An 18,249-nucleotide genomic window follows, 5' to 3' on the forward strand; every position below is an offset into this window, starting at 1 on the left:
CTCAGAAACCTAAAGCAGTATTGACATCAGAGACTAACATGTTACTGTAGAGCAGCTACGCAACAATTAACCTTATCCTCCTAAGCCACAGTATCTCATGATTTCTCTCTACAAGCAATATGCCATAGATGTGACCTTAAAAGGCCTGTTTGATTTTTTAGCTGTCAATCAATATTTGGATAAATAATCGATATTCTCTATTTTTGCATCCGTTTGTCCTCTCACTACATGGGTGGCACACTGGATGTCTTAGTGATTGAGCAAGACGCACAATGGTAATACCTACACGTATTGTGGCATTTAGTCTTTTCAGAGAGTTCATCTTTTTTTCATATGTGTTTATTGTGGGTTTGCTGCTGTAGTTCTGAAGGTTGTTTCAAACTGAAAGGTTTCCTCTGTGAATTAAGATGTGCTGCTGCTGTAAGGGTGCCGGTTGTTTCACAACTGACAGTACATCCTCTTCATAATTTATTACTCAGGCCCAGTGTTCGTTCAAAAGACAAAATATGTGTTCATAAAAGGGAACTGCTGCTACCTCGCTGTCCAGTCAAGTGAATTGAGGAGCAAACTGAAGTGCAGAGGAAATTCAGCAACACTTGGAAGACATTGGAAGTTGATAAAAGAGCTTCTTTATTATTTAAACTAAAACCAATGTGTTTCGGCCCTTGGCTTTCATCAGGGTTTTCATGTGCAAGAATTTCCTCTCGCACAAAGAAAAATATCTAGGATAGAGAGAGCTTTCACATGATTTAGCACTAGGGCCTTGAGTCTGATGCTAGCAGCAAGCAACCAGGAACCAGTACAGAGAGAGAAACACTGTGATGACAGGAGAGAATTTAGAGATACCACAGACAGCAGTATTCTGAATGATTGGATAGTTGACTCAGTGATTTCAAGAGAAATTATACCGTAAACATATGTGCTTTATCTAACAAACGATGCTTGATGTTGAAAATGAAATGTTGATGCTGGTTCAGGATCTTTTTTTTCCTGTCCCAGAAATAACTGAGCAAATTTTACCAGTAGCTTGAAAGAAGGCACAAAATGAACCATTACGTCTACAACCTTAAAATAGCTTGCACTGACAAAGTGTGAGCCATTTATTTGAGAAGAATTTGTTTTCTTGCCAATGGTTGTAGTAAAGTACTGTAAAAGAACAGTACCAAAAGAGGGGGTATTATCTATAACTAAAATACTGAGATAAACTATCGTCAAACAATTTCTATTCGTGTCAATTGGGTTTGAATGAAAGGTGGTATAAAATAAATAAAAACCTGTGAAAGTCCTTGATATGAAGACATGAGTGCTTTGACATTTCCTTCCCAAAGAAATTCAGCCGGGGTCAGTGTGAAAAGGTGAAAAATACTTATCTGAAAGGTCTATGAAGCCTTAAACGAACTTCATAAAGCACGATATTTACTGAACATTTTGATGGTGTTGCAGAAAAGGCCACCAGTATTTCAGTGCCCTTTATACCCTATAACTTTATATATCTGCCCTTTAGGTCTTATATCTCTACCTTTTACCACTTTCTCACCCTCCCGTGTGTCCTGCACTTTTAGAAAAACGGGTAAAAATATGACAGAAGAGCCCTTTATGGTTCTAGAGGTAGAACCTTTTTCCTAGTGTGTAACGGTCCTGACCTGTTTTATGTTGTTTTTGTATGTGTTTATGGTCAGGGCGTGTGTTTTGGGTGGGCAGTCTATGTTTTCTGTTTCTATGTTGGTTTTGGGTTGCCTGGTATGGCTCTTAATTAGAGGCAGGTGGTTTGCGTTTTCCTCTAATTAAGAGTCATATTTAGGTAGGGTGTTCTCACTGTTTGTTTGTGGGTGATTGTCTTCCGTATCTGTGTTATGTCTTGCACCATACGGGACTGTTCGGTTGTTCGTTTCGTTTCGATGTAGTCTGTTTCCTGTCCGTAAGTGTTACGTTTAGTTATGTAAGTTTATGTTCAGGTTTCGTCTACGTCGTTTTCTTGTTTTGTATTTTTGAAAGTGTTTTGTTTTTTCGTGTTGCCATCGTCGTGTTAAATAAAAGATGGCTTATTTCCCTAATGCTGCATTTTGGTCTGATGATCCTTCTCTCCTCTCCTCGTCCGAGGATGAGGAGAGCGACAGCCCTTACATAGTGTGACTGTATATGAAGTGCAAACAAATTATTATAATTATCAGCAATTATGTATATGGTGTCAAAAGTTTAATTTAAATGGGAATGAAGTTATCAAGGACTTCTTGTTGCATTGACCTTTACCTGTTGTATGTGGGACTTTGTAACTGTGGGTATCATAAGTATTCATCCCCTTGGATTTCCTCGCATTTTGTTATGTTACAAAGCGGGATTAACGGTAATAAAAAATCTAACACTAATATACCTTGATTAGATAAGTATTCACCCCATGTGTCAATACATGTTAGAGACAACTTTGGCATTGATTACAGCTGTGAGTCTTCTTGGGTTAGTCTCTAAGAGGTTGCCTTGTCTCGATTGTGCAATATTTGCCCATTATTCTTTTTTTATTCTTCAAGCTCTGTCAAGGTAATGGGGGTTCATGGCTACACAGCAATTTGGAAGTCTTGCAATAGATTTTCAGATTTGTATGTGACCTGATGTTGTGAGGCCGATTGGACATACTGCCAAATCCTGTAAAACGACCTTGGAGGCTGCTTATGATAGAGTAATGAACATTCAATTCTCTGGCAACAGCTCTAGTGGACATTCCTGCAGTCAGCATGCCAATTTCACACTCCTTCAATACTAAAGACATCTTGGTATTGTGTTGTGACAAAACTGCACATTTTAGAGTGGTCTTTTATTTTCCCCAGCACAAGGTGCACCTGTGTAATGATCATGCTGTTTAATCAGCTTCTTGATATGCCACACCTGTCAGGTGGATGGATTATCTTTGCAAATGAGAAATGCTCAGTAACAGTGATGTAAACAAATTTGTGCACAAAATAATATTTTTGTGTGAATGGAACATTTCTGGGATCTTTTTTTTCCAGCTCATGAAACATGGGACCAACACTTTACACGTGTAATCATGCCAGCCCAGGATTTCCACATCGGGCTTAGTTACCGCGAGATCGTCTGAGACCAGCCACCCGGACAGCTGATGAAACTGAGGAGTATAAATAAAGCCCTTTTGTGGGGAAAAACTCATTCTGATTCGCTGGGCATCACTCCCCAGTCATGTGAAATCCATAGTGTAGAGGGGCCTAATTTATCATTTCAATTGACTGAATTCCTTATATATAACTCATTAAAATCGCTGAAATTGTTGCATGTTGCGTTGATATTTTTGTTCAGTATAGTTGAATCTGTGCTTGAAATTCAATACTTGAATGAGGGACCTTGTATGTATGGGGAAAGAGAAAGGGGGAGTCAATCCCTATTATTTCAGTCCATGTAATTTATTTTGTGATTTGTTAAGCCAAATTTGACTCCTGAACTACAGTAATTTAGGCTTGCCTGAACAATGGTGGGTGATCACTTTAAAAACTTCCTCTACTTCTCTGCTTGTCAAATGCGGAGAAGGTTTATTCAGTATGGAACTTACGTTACAGCAGTTTTACTAAATGCACTACCATGTGTTTTTTAAACTTTCACAAACAACTGCCGTTCGGGAGAAATGATCTACTTGATGCATAAGGTTATCTGACACCGAAAAATGTACGTTTGACTCAGTGACACAATGCTGTTTTGTGAAAAACATGGATATATTGACATGATGCAATTGCTTCATTGATGCCCTGTCTTAGTTTGCCACTAAAATGGCTAAACTGCATCATTCAATTATTATCCTTCAAAGTTACGAAACAAAAGATTACATTCCCAGATGTCTTATTATATTACAGGACAGAAGCTTATGTTCTCATTCTATAAATCATTCCTTGAATAAATCGTACTTGCATTTATTAGTGAGGAAAACCCCCAAAACATATTTTATCTGAGAGACTGCACAGCCTTCTATACTTTATACATCTCCCAATAGCTGACCATGCCGATTGCCCTTCCACTCTTCACTGGTGCTCATCACCACCATGGCACCATTACATAACACAGGTTTGTAGAACTTGATTGGCTCTAAACATGTGCTGATAAAATAGGAGTTTAATTCCCAATGAATATCCATTAGACATGACTGTGTCGTATACAATATGTAAATCTGTCATGTCCGAATGCATCGACGCTGGTGAAGAGAACTAAATACTAGCTGCGGCAGACAGATACTAGCTGCGGCAGACAGATACTAGCTGCGGCAGACAGATACTAGCTGCGGCAGACAGATACTAGCTGCGGCAGACAGATACTAGCTGCGGCAGACAGATACTAGCTGCGGCAGACAGATACTAGCTGCGGCAGACAGATACTAGCTGCGGCAGATAGATACTAGCTGCGGCAGACAGATACTAGATGCGGCAGATAGATACTAGCTGCGGAATACTTTTTGCAAGGTCCTTTGCAGACTGCTTTTCATTAGGCTGTGCCTCTGATGCATTGCATCGTTATTTGGAGAGAGAAAAAAGCCGCCCAGCTTAACTGGATCGAGGCGGTCTTAAAGGGCCGTGTTCTGTGCCTCGCAGCTTTAAACCCTCTCTTCCTTCCCTTAAGCACACACAGGTAATTTATTCTCTCCTCCATGTAAGCATATGGCTTATACATAATGGTTTGTGGCTGATAAGGATAAATATTTTATAAACGTATAGTGAAAAAACGAAATGCTAATCAACCCAAGTGGAATTTCTTCATGTTGTGCCTCCGGAATGTAATGTTACAAAACCCTATGACAACAAAATAGAACATCTGATAAAATCTGGTTTTCGGGAAAATCCAAACGTGGTGTGAATTGGTCAGTCAAGAGCCTTTGACAGCAGGTTAAAGATAATGAATTATGTATTGATTAATCATAATTAAGTCAGAATTACACTGAAGGAGGTTGACCGCATGGGGCGTTATGGATGGACACTTACACCCCGGTGTTAAGTCTGTAAGGAAATGGCGTTAAGCTTTATGAGGTCATTCACCCAGAAAAGAGAGAACCATGGCTCAGTTATCTAGGATGGGGAGATTTCCTGCATCACGACACAGGTCAACAAACACATAAAGATACCACATGGACCAAGGTGGAAACTATGTGAGATGAGCTAGTTCATGTAGCCTGGAGGACAGTGCCTTTTGTCCATCCATTCTTCAACTACCACTCCCCCCTCTATGTCTCAGTCCATTTGCTTTATCTATCTACCTCCCTCTCCTCCTCCGCTCCTCTCTGGGAACCTGCCCCTAGAGCTGTCCTGTCATAGGCTATGTGGGTGAGTGGCAGTGTGGTAGATACGCTACATCTGCCCAATACAATCAATTCCCATGGTTATATCCTTGTGTAAATGTTGGAGTTGGCTGGAATCTGAATCCTATAACATCTCTTTAATGTTCAGTTACTGACAAAGGATAGGTTGTCTTATTTCAATACATATTACATGGGCATATTCTTAATTCCAACCTCTATAATTGTATTTATTCATGTTCCTCCTTTCGCAGTCCCTTGCAACATAGTGATGTGCCACAACACTGTCATGTCCCTTTTCTCTCGTGTTTCACCCAATGATATTATATCAAATACACCTTTCACGAGAGTACACCTTTCACGAGAGAAGGTCCCCTACTCCCCAGCCATTGTGAGACCTACCCACCTGCTATGCTTCACTTCAGTACATAGCAGTAGAGGCTCCTCCTCCGAGGAAGGCGATGACCATTCCCCTCAGTGAAATTTCATAAAAACAAAAATGGTGAAACATATACAAAATATATTCATATGTCACCAAATAATTGATTAAAATACACTGTTTTGCAATGAAGGTCTACAGTAACTTCAACAGCACTGTCTGGGGTAGCACCATAGTGTAGCTATATTGACTTCAATACAAAACTTGAATGAACTGACACGTTGTCCATACAATCATAGAATTAGGATCAGAGAACGAAGTTAGTGTGTTGAATTGGGATTGCGCTACAGAGCATTATGGGGGTTCTATGTGTAGAGACGCTTGGTGACATTGTTGGATAGTTGAGCATTTTGCGGATATTATTCAATTCAAATGAGTTTTTTTTCAAATTACAGGAGACGGAGAAGATATATTATACATTGTTTTCAGAACTTTATTTTTTGTGTCCAGTTAGTGCATGTTATTTAAATTTGCCTTGCTAACTTCAGTAGCTACGTCTGAGCCTTGGTCGAAAGTGGGGTACAGTGACCTGAAGAACATCGATCGTTCAGTTAAACGGCAAAACAAAAGCATGGAGCAAATGCCCAAATCAGATTGAAGCTTCTGGGAAAAAGCTACATCGATTATGATTAAGGTCTGCGTATTCAAACTGCGCAAATCAACGAGAAAGTAAGACGAAACAGGGATGTTCTCAAGGAGCTTATCAACATCACTGCGTTTTGGGGCATGCAATAATTAGCTTTTAGAGGACACGACGAGAAAGTTTCCGCCAACAAGGGCAACTAACTACAAGGAGCTTGCACGTAACGATCCTTTACCAGCTGAGTATATCGAACTTTCGACTGTATTTTCTGGGATGTCGAAAACAATTCCGAATGATTTGATCGCATCATCCATTAAAAGTAAAATTAAAGAGAGAGGTTGACAAAGATGATAACACATAATCACTCAGGACAGACACGTAAAAACTCCTGACATAAATGTTGCAGCACCCTAGGCTACACTTAAACATTATAAATCTGACATCTCACAAACAAGACTATTTTTCAGTCTGATCAACTGTATTCTATTAATAATTATGCATACAGCCCATGCACCCTGGCCATCTGGTCAGGGTAAACTAATTGGTAACGTTATGTATTTATAGTCCATTTGTGTGTCAGTAGAAAATGTGAATGTGATCAAAGTTAGTTTATATTCAAAATTGGGCTGGCTAGAGTGCCTATACGTTTTTTAATCAAATTATTAACTGGAATTCATCAATAAACATAGTAGTGATGACTGATGTGTTTAACTGTTTTAGAAGGCCTACAGTTGCATAGGTCTGCATGACGCAAACATGCGTAAAGCAAGCCCAGCCCTGTGAGTTCTATTGTCTATCAGTTGTTGTCTATGTGTCTGGGTAGAAGAAACCCCCCTCCTAATCTAGTCTAAATATAGTTTATATTAACAAATAAGAACAAAAGGTAGCTGCAGTCTGACAGTGTTTTCATCCCCCGGGCCAGGAGTGTTTTTCAGGAGTAAAAAAAAAAACATGTGACTGGTTTAACTGTTCCCATCATAGCCCGTAGAAAACCTTTTTACAACTGATTAATCACCGTCATACCTTTTTTTATTTTATTTTACCTTTATTTAACTAGGCAAGTCAGATAAGAACAAATTCTTATTTACAATGACGGCCTACCCTGGCCAAACCCGGACGACGGGACCTCTAGCACTGAGATGCAGTGCCTTAAACTGTTGCGCCACACGGGAGCCCAAAAAGGTATAGGGTTCAGAGTTTTCCTAGTTAGGTTAAAATATAATGAAAAACTAATGAAAGACCTATGGTGCCACCAGTCTGCTTGCAGTTGTCAGTGATCATCAGGTATGTGGATGATCAGGGCTTTATTCAGGAACGTTTCTTGGGCTACTTTGATGTGTCAAGTGGGCGAGATGCGCAGTCTGTTTGATTCCATGAATTTTGAGATGTCGGAGTTTAACGTCATAGAGAAACTCGTCCAAACCAACGATGGCGCAGCTGTAATGGAATGTATCTGCTATTTGTATTTCCAGCTAAGTCCCCTCCTGTTCCCTGATTAAGCAGTGATGACCACTCCACTCCACTACCTTTGTCAACTTTCTCCTGACATGAACTGAAGCCTCGTCTCATGTGCCCGCTCATCCACTGGCACATTGAATGTTTCCCCTCCACATTCTGTGAGAACCCCTATTCATTTTCTCTCATTACTGTATGTAGAGTCAATCACTTAGACAATCACATTACAACACATCAATGATTTTACTCCTTGCTTGGGCTAACTCATTCTTATCTCTTTTGTCTAGCTGTGTAGTGTGTTGTGTTATTGTTCTGGGTCTTCCCAGTCAAATCCTGTCCGGCACTGGTCAAGCCTCTGAACACCTCAACTCCTGATACCCTCAATCACGGCTGTGATCCCTTCCCAACACTGGAAGTAGCCCTCTCATTCCCGTCCCCCATAATATTGTACTATACATGTCTTTATTAAATGCTTTAGGTTAAAATAATTCGCCTTTGATGAAATTTTGAAACACACTTTCTCGTCTCTGTGCGTTCCGCTCCTATGCCGTGGGTCTCCCATCCTCTTCCATTTTTCAAGTCACCAGCCTCCACTGGTACATAGTATACTCTACTACCCCAGTTGTTGCACAACAACCTGTATTTCTTCAGCACAAAATTGTATGTAGTAAATGTAATACATTATTATGATTTGTGCTTTGTGTCCTTTTATTATGTACCGTAATTCATACAACAATAAAATCACCTATTACATCAAAATCACACTACTTGAAGCTAGAGGGAAGATTTACACTAATTTAACAAAGCAGATAAAAAAAAAATTACGATAAGCTTGAATGCATATGAGAGAGAGAGAGAAAGATAACGGCCCTTACTCTCAATAGACCATTAACAATCAATCTCACCAAACCTCAGTGTTCTGTGATAGTTCATGCATTGGAAAGATAATGATGATTCAGGGGATCATTATGAGATGGCTTTGCTCGATCATTTTGTTCTGCTCCTAGTTGTGTGAGGACAATGAAAATGAATCAGGAACAATCCCTGACTAGTTCTGGTGCTCAACTTCCCCTGTAGTAGTAAGGGTAGACATTTAGTGGGGTAGCTTTAACAGCATTAATTATTCTACCAGGAACAACGTAGCTGCAGCAAAGCCAGCTGGTGTGCGTGTTTGTTTGTTTCCAGGACAAACTCCACACCCATTTAAAAGTCCTAATGATTAAAAAATGTGCCCAAATTTAACCAAAAGGGGAGCATTTAGGAGCCAACATCCAAATTTCATAGGAAGACTATGGAGACAAAGGGATGGGGCCGATATTTTTGCAACAGTTAATTCATTATGAGGGGATCTGTGGCTAAAAGACAGTCAAGCACTTTGTCTCCATAGTCTTCCATTGAAATTTGGATGTTGGCCTAATTCGTTATTTGCCCATTTGCAGGTTGCATGCGTTACTTGAGCCTGTGGTGATGCATGATTATACGCTTGTACTCATTAAAGATAAGACACACATCGATAACTAAAGTAGTGCAAGTACCTGGTGTCTTTGTAGACACACCAAGTGAAGAGTTCACCCGAACGTCCCCAGGCCCCACTTATGGAGTGGTGGAGTATGGGTAATGGCTTCTTTTTTCCATACCACCTCTGAGGACACCCATCATCCACCCAGCTACCCTCTCTCCTGAACGTTAGGTGCCCTCCTAGAACTGCCTCACCAAATTGGATTAATTAAAAGCATTGCTTTGAAGTGCCAGCCTCTTATTCACAGGAGACATGGCAGGGGGGCAGAGGGGCATGCAGAAATTGTAATGGGAGTGGAGAGACCATGGGTGGGGTGATAAGAGGGAGGAAAGAGAGCATCTGTGGAACAGTGGGGGGGGGGGAGAGGGCAAGGGAGGGAGAAGAACAACTTGAAGAGGGAGAGCAACAGAGGATGGGGGCAAACAAAGAGCGAGGAAATAAGTGGGAGGCCTTTCTCTCTTCTAAAAACTTCTTACTTTGTGGCAGTATTTCCCCAGAGCACCTGGCATACAGTTAAACACATCGACTCCCTCACTGAAGCCTCTCCTCATCAAGAACATTGAGCAGCCATTGCAGATGGACCGCAACTCAGAGTTGGTCTCCCGGGAGAAAGTTTTGGGTCTGGAAGACCCAAAGACTGGTGTAACTTGAGCTTCAGCATCCAATTAGTTCCGCTACCTATCTGACTCAATATCCTGATGATTGCGCTGGATCAGAGGCTAGTCTGTGTAGGTGCTTAATTAAGAGGGAGTATCCATTCACAGAGGAGCATACTGTAGTTATGTAAGTTCTCTGCCTCCTGCACCTCAGCAACATTCAGTGGCAAAGGGAGGGATTGTATGGGGAATTAGACTGGCTAGGTCAGGTCCTATCCTCAGTCATTTCCAACAGCACTCTCCATGGTAATTTATAAAGTTAAGTGCAATGCTTTCATCAATTTCCCAGGTCTAGTTTCCATCCATTTACACCGGTGTGTAATCCTACCAGTTGATATAGAGGCACGGCTTTGTTTGTTTGTTTTCCCGCTACCTCTTTGCACCGGTCTGAATCTTCATCTCTAGTGTAAACGCATACACCTGCAGTTGTTCAGGTGAGCCAACACTAGATAAATCTCGACCTCTTCAACCCCCCAGGGTGTCCATGTGTCAGATCATTGTGGGACCTTATGGTCAGATCTGATACAGCAGAGCAGCGACTGTGAGTAATCCAACGATTCGGTTGATTTTATATCTTTCCCTGAGTAGTTATCAAGAAAGTATGAATAATTCAGCAGAATAGAAATAGTTCTCCTTTTGGGTGAAGTAAAAAACAAACAGGGATGCAGTTTCATGATAATAAAAATAAAAAACTAATTCTCAAGGAGCAAATGATTCTGGAAGACATGAATACCCCCAAGCGGGAAACAATCCTAATATTTTTTCATTTTGATTGCTCTCGTTATTTTTGCTCAATGCCTTGCTGGCCAAAAGTGAGTCTTTCTGTAGGAGGGGATGTGGGTTGTTTACCAGAAACATTTGCCATGAATAAACCCACAAAGCTCCACAAAGATGATACAAATAAATGGAGGAAGCAAAATATCTGCAGAAAGAATTAGTTCCATCTAACGTTAGCACTAGGTCCAAGCTCTCAAGAGCAGGAAGTCAGTCTTGAAGATCCTGTGCACAGTATTCTGTACTGTGAACACGACCACCCCCAATGACATTGCCTTGTTCAAATTGACTGAACACAAACTGTTCAGGGATTATAAACAGCTGGCAGGATATATTGCCGTTATGGTATCAATTAATGCATTCATTATACGATACATTCTCTTGAAATTCTCATACTGTAAGGAGGGAGACGATGACAAAGTTTCAAACGGGTCATAACAGCTCACCATGTAAGGGGACCACTTCTTACTAGATGGAAGGAAAATGTATGATATCGTCTTTCACCCTCGAGAAAAAAAAAGAAAATGTATTGTTTCTTAGCTTTACATTTCTATTTGTTTATGATCAACATATATTTTATAGGATCTTTGGAGTTTTAACAGCACTTAGTTGCACATTGACTACTGTGATATACTGCATTTGACCCTTTAAAGTAGATAGAAAACCCTTCCAATCACAATCTCCTACAAAAAACATGCACACTGAAGACACTTCCTTGTTGAGTTCACGTACACTCAGGAGATCACATATGGATAAATGTGAGAAAAAGACACTATGGTGAGTCAGTGACAACAGAACAAATACACTCATGACCTTCAGAATTTCCCTGAAAGTATTTGTATAGGAAGCTCATTATCCTCAATTTATAAACACATTTCAGACTAAAAAAATCCTATACAGATTTGATCCAAATTTCAATCATATCCAGAAAGTCACAGACATTTTTATTCTGCTGCACAAACATGTGAATATCACCTGTAGGAAAATATGACAGTGTAACGTCTTGACTACACTGATTTTGTGATGATCTGTGAACAGTGTAAAGCGTTATAACTAAATACGTTGAGTATGTAATGTGAGTACATATTGCCCTTCATTCCACGGAAAATAACACGGGTAGTTGCAAAACATCCTGGGCTGTGGAGATTTCTACTGCATATACTGTAGTTCCACTATTTAACTATGGTCTTGATAGCATTTTGAATTGATACACACGCTGATTATTGTATGTTGGTGAACCGAGTAATAAAGAGCACAGATAGGTGAAAGCTGAACCAGACGAGGTCATCGAACGCAATGCTGTATGAGCATCAAGGTGACCAAATCCAACGCTGCTGTTTCGCTCACTGTTTTTCTCCCACTTCAAGCCCAGCAGGACTGGAGCCCACAGGGATCAGTTGTTCAGTTCTCCTGCCCCATTTCCATTTCTCTCTCCATCCCACCCAACAGTGACCATGAAGCCAATGTAAGCTCCTGCCTTCTGATTAGAACACATCCTTTCCATTAACCCTCCTGACCAACAGGACACTAGAATGCAGTCAATCATATCCTCTTCAAATACAATAGAGATCAGGTGAAAGAAAACGGTCAATTCCACACGTTCAAAAACCAAAAACATGAAAAACACGAGATGAGTGTGCTCAAAAAGAAATAAAAAGGGGGGGAACAAAAGAAAACTGTGTCAGCTGTCTGCTCCAGTTTCCAAAGGGGAGGGGGGTCTTTTCAGGAGCAGAGTCTGACAGATCTGGGTTAGCCTGAACCATTCTGATGCCTGATGGGTCTCTTGGTTTGTCTGTCGCAAACACTTTCCCATTACACCCCTTTCTACTCCTACCCAGATCACTCTGATATCCAATCCAAGAACTGTAAATGAGACTCCGGTCTTCCTGCTCTTTCCAAGGGTCGATGGTTAGAAGTTGTAAACAGATATTTGTATAAAATCAAAATGGTATTGTCCCTCATGGATCATACGCTAACATGAATCAAATTAATGCTTGAATAACAAGCATATATTTGTCCAAATCTAATTTCACTCAGAGTCTGACGCTATGAGAGGTAATTAAGTATTTCCCATAACCGTACAGGAGTCATTACAAGCCATAATGCAACCCCTTAATTGAGGACAAATTAAAATGAAGATCGGCACAATACAAGTGAGTGGTCAGTCATACAGTATAGGAAAACACTGGGAAGATAATTTCACAATCGGATAAACAATGAACAAAATTAATTTATCTTTTTGACAATCTTCCTGAAGTTGTTTGTAGTCAGATCAGCACATGAACCGACAAATGGTGCATTGCTCTCCTAGAAGTGATCTGATAAACAGAGATAGACAGTGCTACTGCAGGGTCACATGACAAATGCAACTCTGGTAAATGTATATGAAAAAAGATTATGATCAACCTTACGTTATTACTTAAGTTGGCATATCTTCTTCTATAACCATTATCTTTCTAAAACATAAATAAACTCAACAGATACAATCACAATATACTTTTGAGAGAGAGAGACAGATATAAGCAGTGCAAGTTGGCTGGACCAACAGTGGCGGAGAGACACCTGCTCATAATGCGTAACTTTTCACATCCAAATATCAAAAAAGTAACCCATTCACCATGGAGCTGCAGTAAGCACTTCCAAATTCATTAATTCAACACAGTTTCTTTCACTGTCAAAACCGACCACCTTGATAGGAAAAACATTAAATAAAATGTATTATATGTTGCTAATTGCCAAACCAGTTTTAAAAAGGACTAAAACTGACAAAGCTGTTTGAAGCACACAAAGTCCATTCAACCTAGAGAGCTTTGCCCCTGTGGTGACTCGGAATGCTATCAGCATCATCACCCCTGTGCACCTCCAACTGCCTCTCTGTCACAACAACACAACCCTCAAGGCACCGGGGCGCCTCGTGGGAGGCAAACTGGCCATTTTAAAGAGAGCCTTCTGGATGGATCTCCTTTTCAAATTCCAGTTAGCCTTAGATGACTGGGCTCAACATACCACAGTGGACCTAGAGAAGGAATCCTACTGTATAAAAGACGACCATCACAAGACATGGGGTGACAGTTTGAAATCGTAGACGAGATGCACTATTGTCAAAATGCTTCACTTCAAAGACTTGGCACAGCATTTAGGTGTTTCAAAGCAAGTTTGGAAGTTACGAGGCTGCGGATCTAGGGCTCATGATCTACATGCCAGTAGTACATGTGTACTGTGGCCTGTTATTATTAAATCAACCTTTGAAATACACAAGTCATGCTGTTTGTTTTCTTTTCTGGGTACGGACGGATTCATCTTTATCACACACGCATCCGACCGCACACTGTACACCAGATACAGGCATTACACTGGGGAGGAAAGAGTAACGGCATTATCTGGCAACTCTCTGGTAGCAACGTCTTGTAACGCTACTAGGTATGGCTTAACGAATGACAAACTCGAGGATCGGCAATATTTGTCATCAACTACATGGTCGAGCTGTTGCGACGCACTAGACATTACTCTTATTTGAACTTTACAAATCAAAACCGTGCAGTTTTATCAGTTAGGCAGTATCAATATGCTGAAAAGAGGTCTAAATGAGAAGGAGGTTATGATATCATAAATAGCAAAGAAAGGAGTCTGGAATTATTTTGTCATTAACAGCGCACAGCAATAATATTGAATATCTCCCATATTTGGAGTAGCATATTGTGGAATTGGTCTCCCCTGAATATTGGCAACCCTAAATTCTACTCTATAATGTAATGCTGCTCTCTGATGTAGTACAAGAGATTTAAAATTATCTTGGGTCAACTACATCTTTGCGAACCACTAATCAACCATGACGACTATAACGGAAGAATGAAACGTTTTGTAACTACAAAGGGTGACATAGAACATCTTCTCTCTCTCTCACACAATAAAATATAATTCATAGACATAAAAAAAACAGATACAGAATCATCCAGGTTCACAATCAAATTGTACCAATGTGATTGGTTAATAAAATGTGCTTCTACTCAGCATATCAGCTTCTTGCTAATAGTGATCAAGAGTCTTAAAAGTTTTGAAGAAAGTTGCAATTTAATCCTAGATGGCATTTGAAAACCACCGATCTGAACCCTGATTGTAAAAGAGTCATTCAGGTCCACCTCCCTCCGATGGAATGGTCAAACTGTAACTTTGGATTCTTGCACTCAATTGGGCAATGACACAAGTCTCAAACTGAAGTCAGGGCACGCAAAATAACACCACATCCAAGGAAGAGACCAAGCCTAATCCTAGGTTGAAGATAGGTCTCATCCAGCCTACTACTGGATAGAAAACACCACATGCAATGTAGGAGTAGGATGAAGTTTTAAGTTGGGATTGGAAGCCTCCAGAAAAACAGTAGTCAATGTAATAATGCTAGAGGAAGGAGAGTCTTCTAGGTAGAGATCAGATGGATATGGAAAGCACATGACCATCTATCGACTGTAGGGGTCTCCATGGTAACTGGCACTGTAGCTGTTGTTGTCGAGAGGGGAGACAACAGGCGACAGGGTTGAAGAAGAGGAGGAAGAAGCAGAGGGCGAGTGTAGATCTAGATCATCGACAAGTCCCACACCCTCAAACGCATCGTCTGTGTCCATAGGGGTCCCATCGGCCCCCTCCTCCACCCCAATGGGCCCCTGAGGGCTGAGATGAGAAGAGACTGTGATGTACTGGGAGGGGAGAGGTGCTACTGTCCTGCTGTGGGCCCCAGAGGGCTCTAACAGGAAGGCTGAGCTCTCACCCAGCTGCACCATGCTCTGGTGGGTCAGAATACGGGAGGTGGGCTCTGTGAACGACAGAGTGCCACGGTGGGGCGGAGAGAGGGACGTCCAACCATCACCACCACCCTGACCCCTGCCCTGGGTGCCTCTGCCTCCACCCGGAGCCTCTGTCCCAGTCTGGGAGCCGCGGTGGATGCAGTGGCTAACGATGATGCTGTTACCGAAGCTGCCCGTGGTGGTGCTCTGCTCCCTCTGGACCACGGCCGTCATACCACCCTCAGCGATCAGCCCGCGGAGCCGAGAAACAGCGTCCTCCCCACTGCCCTGGTCTTGAGATTCCCCTGGGGGAGGAGGAGGAAAAGACAGGGAGAGCTTGGTAACACATACAGTAGAAACAGTTAGATTCATTTCCTCAATCACTTCATTACTAAAGCAAAAACATGTTGATTCGCAATGTTCTACTCGCTCAACATATTGTTTGCACCTAACTACAACACACACATGAAAAACAAACAATTTCCACTTTTTACACAGATGCATGTCCTCTGCTTGGCGGTTGAGAAACTGCCTCCATAAATGTAACCAGACAGTATAAACTATTTGAGGGAAGGTGGGAGTGTCAGGCATGACGTGATCGAGGTGGGCCTTTTCTCTGTGATTTGGCACGGCGCGGTGATATCCGCGCTAGCCGTAGCGCTAGCCCTAATGATGGCCACGTTACCTGACAGGGGAAGAATATAGGTAATTACAAGGCTGGCTAATGTCTTAGTGTCCAACTAGCCTGGCTAAATCCACTCCTAAAACAGCGTTACCAGTCTGCTCTAGCATCTAGCCCCTACAGTAATACCACATACTGTAATCATATTAGTCGGGCAGCTGCTGTTGGTGCAGAGTTCAACTTATCCCAATCCCCTATTGAAAGGAAATCAAAGATTATTTACCGAGCCTAAAAAATATATTAAGCAACATCTCGGAGGAAGTGCAGCCAAATAAATCTTTGAAACTAGACAGCTGTGTACTGTAACATCAGTGGAGTATGAATAGAGTGAGACATGATGCAACTCAGTGTTACGCCTATCTGTCAAGCACACATGGTTACTTGGCTTTGCCACAACGTGATTGGCTGTTTATACCCATGAATTAAAAAAATATATTCCTCTACAGGCAAAAAAACAGTATATGAAGATTACTGAGCGAACGTCGGCAGTCTAAATGTTTTGCAATCGCACTTAATGTGATGCGGAGAATGAAAATGAAAGAGTGAGTAGGCTGCCTCTAGCGATGCATGGAGAAGCCAGACTGACAGATCAGAGTACTGGGTGTTATCTGTCAGTCACGGACTCTCCTGGGACTCTGCAAAGAAATTCATAATGAAATTTGTGTCAAAAACAAAGCCACAGTCAGTAGCACACAAGTGCAGTACCATAAGGTGGAAACACGGCAACTTTAGCATCCAAAACTTCAGGCATTCAGGATATGAACATATTACTTAAAAAAATATATTATTGTACTTATGGCTGTCCCTTCTACTGAAAACAGGAGGCATCTGCATTGTTGTTTTTGTCAGGCGCTTAAATTGTTGGGAGTACGAAATGTGTCAATTTGGAAGAGTAAACACAGGCTGTAAGTTTTTGTTCTTCATTTGAATTGGGCTCCAAGCAACCATAAAAGTTTATGAACAATGGTATTATACCGTTATCTGCAGAATTACACTGGGTGTGCCAGCAGGACAGTGGCCCTGGCAGTCCCATTATTCGTATGGACGAGGCTACTACTGTAAATTGGAAGAACATTCAAAAGAGCTACTGTTTACTATGTACAATATTATTTTTCGCACCATGATTGCTGGCAACAGTCACATCCACTCCACAGTTTATGGCTACTGTATTCACAAAGCACATTACGATAATTTGTGGTCTATAGATCATATTCACTAGAGCGTAAGAAATGTGTGAGCGTCGACGTCTGGGCTGTAATAATCCCAGCCGTAATGATGTTCTGTTGCCCCTACAAGGGAGAGGCCATTAACGGGTTTAATGAAGGGGAGAATATGAGGGAGGGAGGAAGAGGGAGGCCTCCTCCCTCCGTTTCCTCAATCCCAGAGATAAGGAGACAGTGAGTACTGACAATCGTCTCAGACAAGGACCAAACGTATTTATCACAGCCAACCACCCCTGTTGACTGACTGGTCTTGCTAATGATGTGCTGGTAGAACGGTGATCTAGACAAAGAACTGAGATGACCTCGTGTGTGTTTTTTCTGACTCACCTGGAGCTACATTATTATGTCTTGGCAGCTGTTTTGCTCTCAGGCAAAGATTGTCTTGACTTTTAACACTATTTTGTGGCATATAATAACCCCACAAATTGAGATACGATTCTATTTACACTGAGAATAAGCTGTGAGGAGGACTGGATGGGTTTACCTGGGTTAGCCAAGGTGGTGCTGGCCTCTGTGGAGGCCTCGGCTGACAGAGACGGTGTCGTGTCTGTGCTGCTGCCTGGATGAAGGTCCCTTATGTGTCCACCAACTCGGGGAGGAAGGAAATAAACGCAGCACATGTTGAGACCTTGTTCGCTGGGGGAGAATGTACATTTACCTTTCATTTTATACGGCTTAGAATACATGCGTGCCTTGGTGACGCCAACAGAATCTTGTGTTCATCATGTAAGAGGAAAACTACATCCAGTCAGATTACAACCGTTTAGCCAGGTAAACGTTCAAACGCATTCAAATCCTCTGAAAACAAGCTCATTGTGAAGGGAATTCTTCAAGGTGATCTGCTCCAAAAAAGAAATAC

The 18,249-nt window shown here is 41.5% G+C and overlaps 1 protein-coding gene across 10 annotated transcripts in view; it reads right to left on the bottom strand.

The window, feature by feature from the left end:
• LOC129834232 (muscarinic acetylcholine receptor M4-like) overlaps positions 1 to 18,249 on the bottom strand; it is a 184,079-nt gene that overhangs the window by 57,198 nt on the left and 108,632 nt on the right. Inside the window, exons 18-19 of one of the 10 annotated variants that reach the window (XM_055899006.1) lie at positions 17,875 to 17,979; positions 11,631 to 15,790 (exon numbers count right to left, since the gene is read on the bottom strand). The exons of 8 other annotated variants lie outside the window; for them this stretch is intronic. In XM_055899006.1, coding sequence (XP_055754981.1) covers positions 15,162 to 15,790; positions 17,875 to 17,979 — 734 coding nt within the window. In that variant the 3' untranslated portion in view covers positions 11,631 to 15,161. Of the gene's footprint in view, positions 1 to 11,630; positions 15,791 to 17,874; positions 17,980 to 18,249 lie in introns of those variants that run through there. One more of the 10 variants, XM_055899007.1, reaches the window with a different exon arrangement.

The sequence above is a fragment of the Salvelinus fontinalis genome, chromosome 35, assembly GCF_029448725.1.
Source record: "Salvelinus fontinalis isolate EN_2023a chromosome 35, ASM2944872v1, whole genome shotgun sequence".
Classification (NCBI taxonomy): domain Eukaryota; kingdom Metazoa; phylum Chordata; class Actinopteri; order Salmoniformes; family Salmonidae; genus Salvelinus; species Salvelinus fontinalis.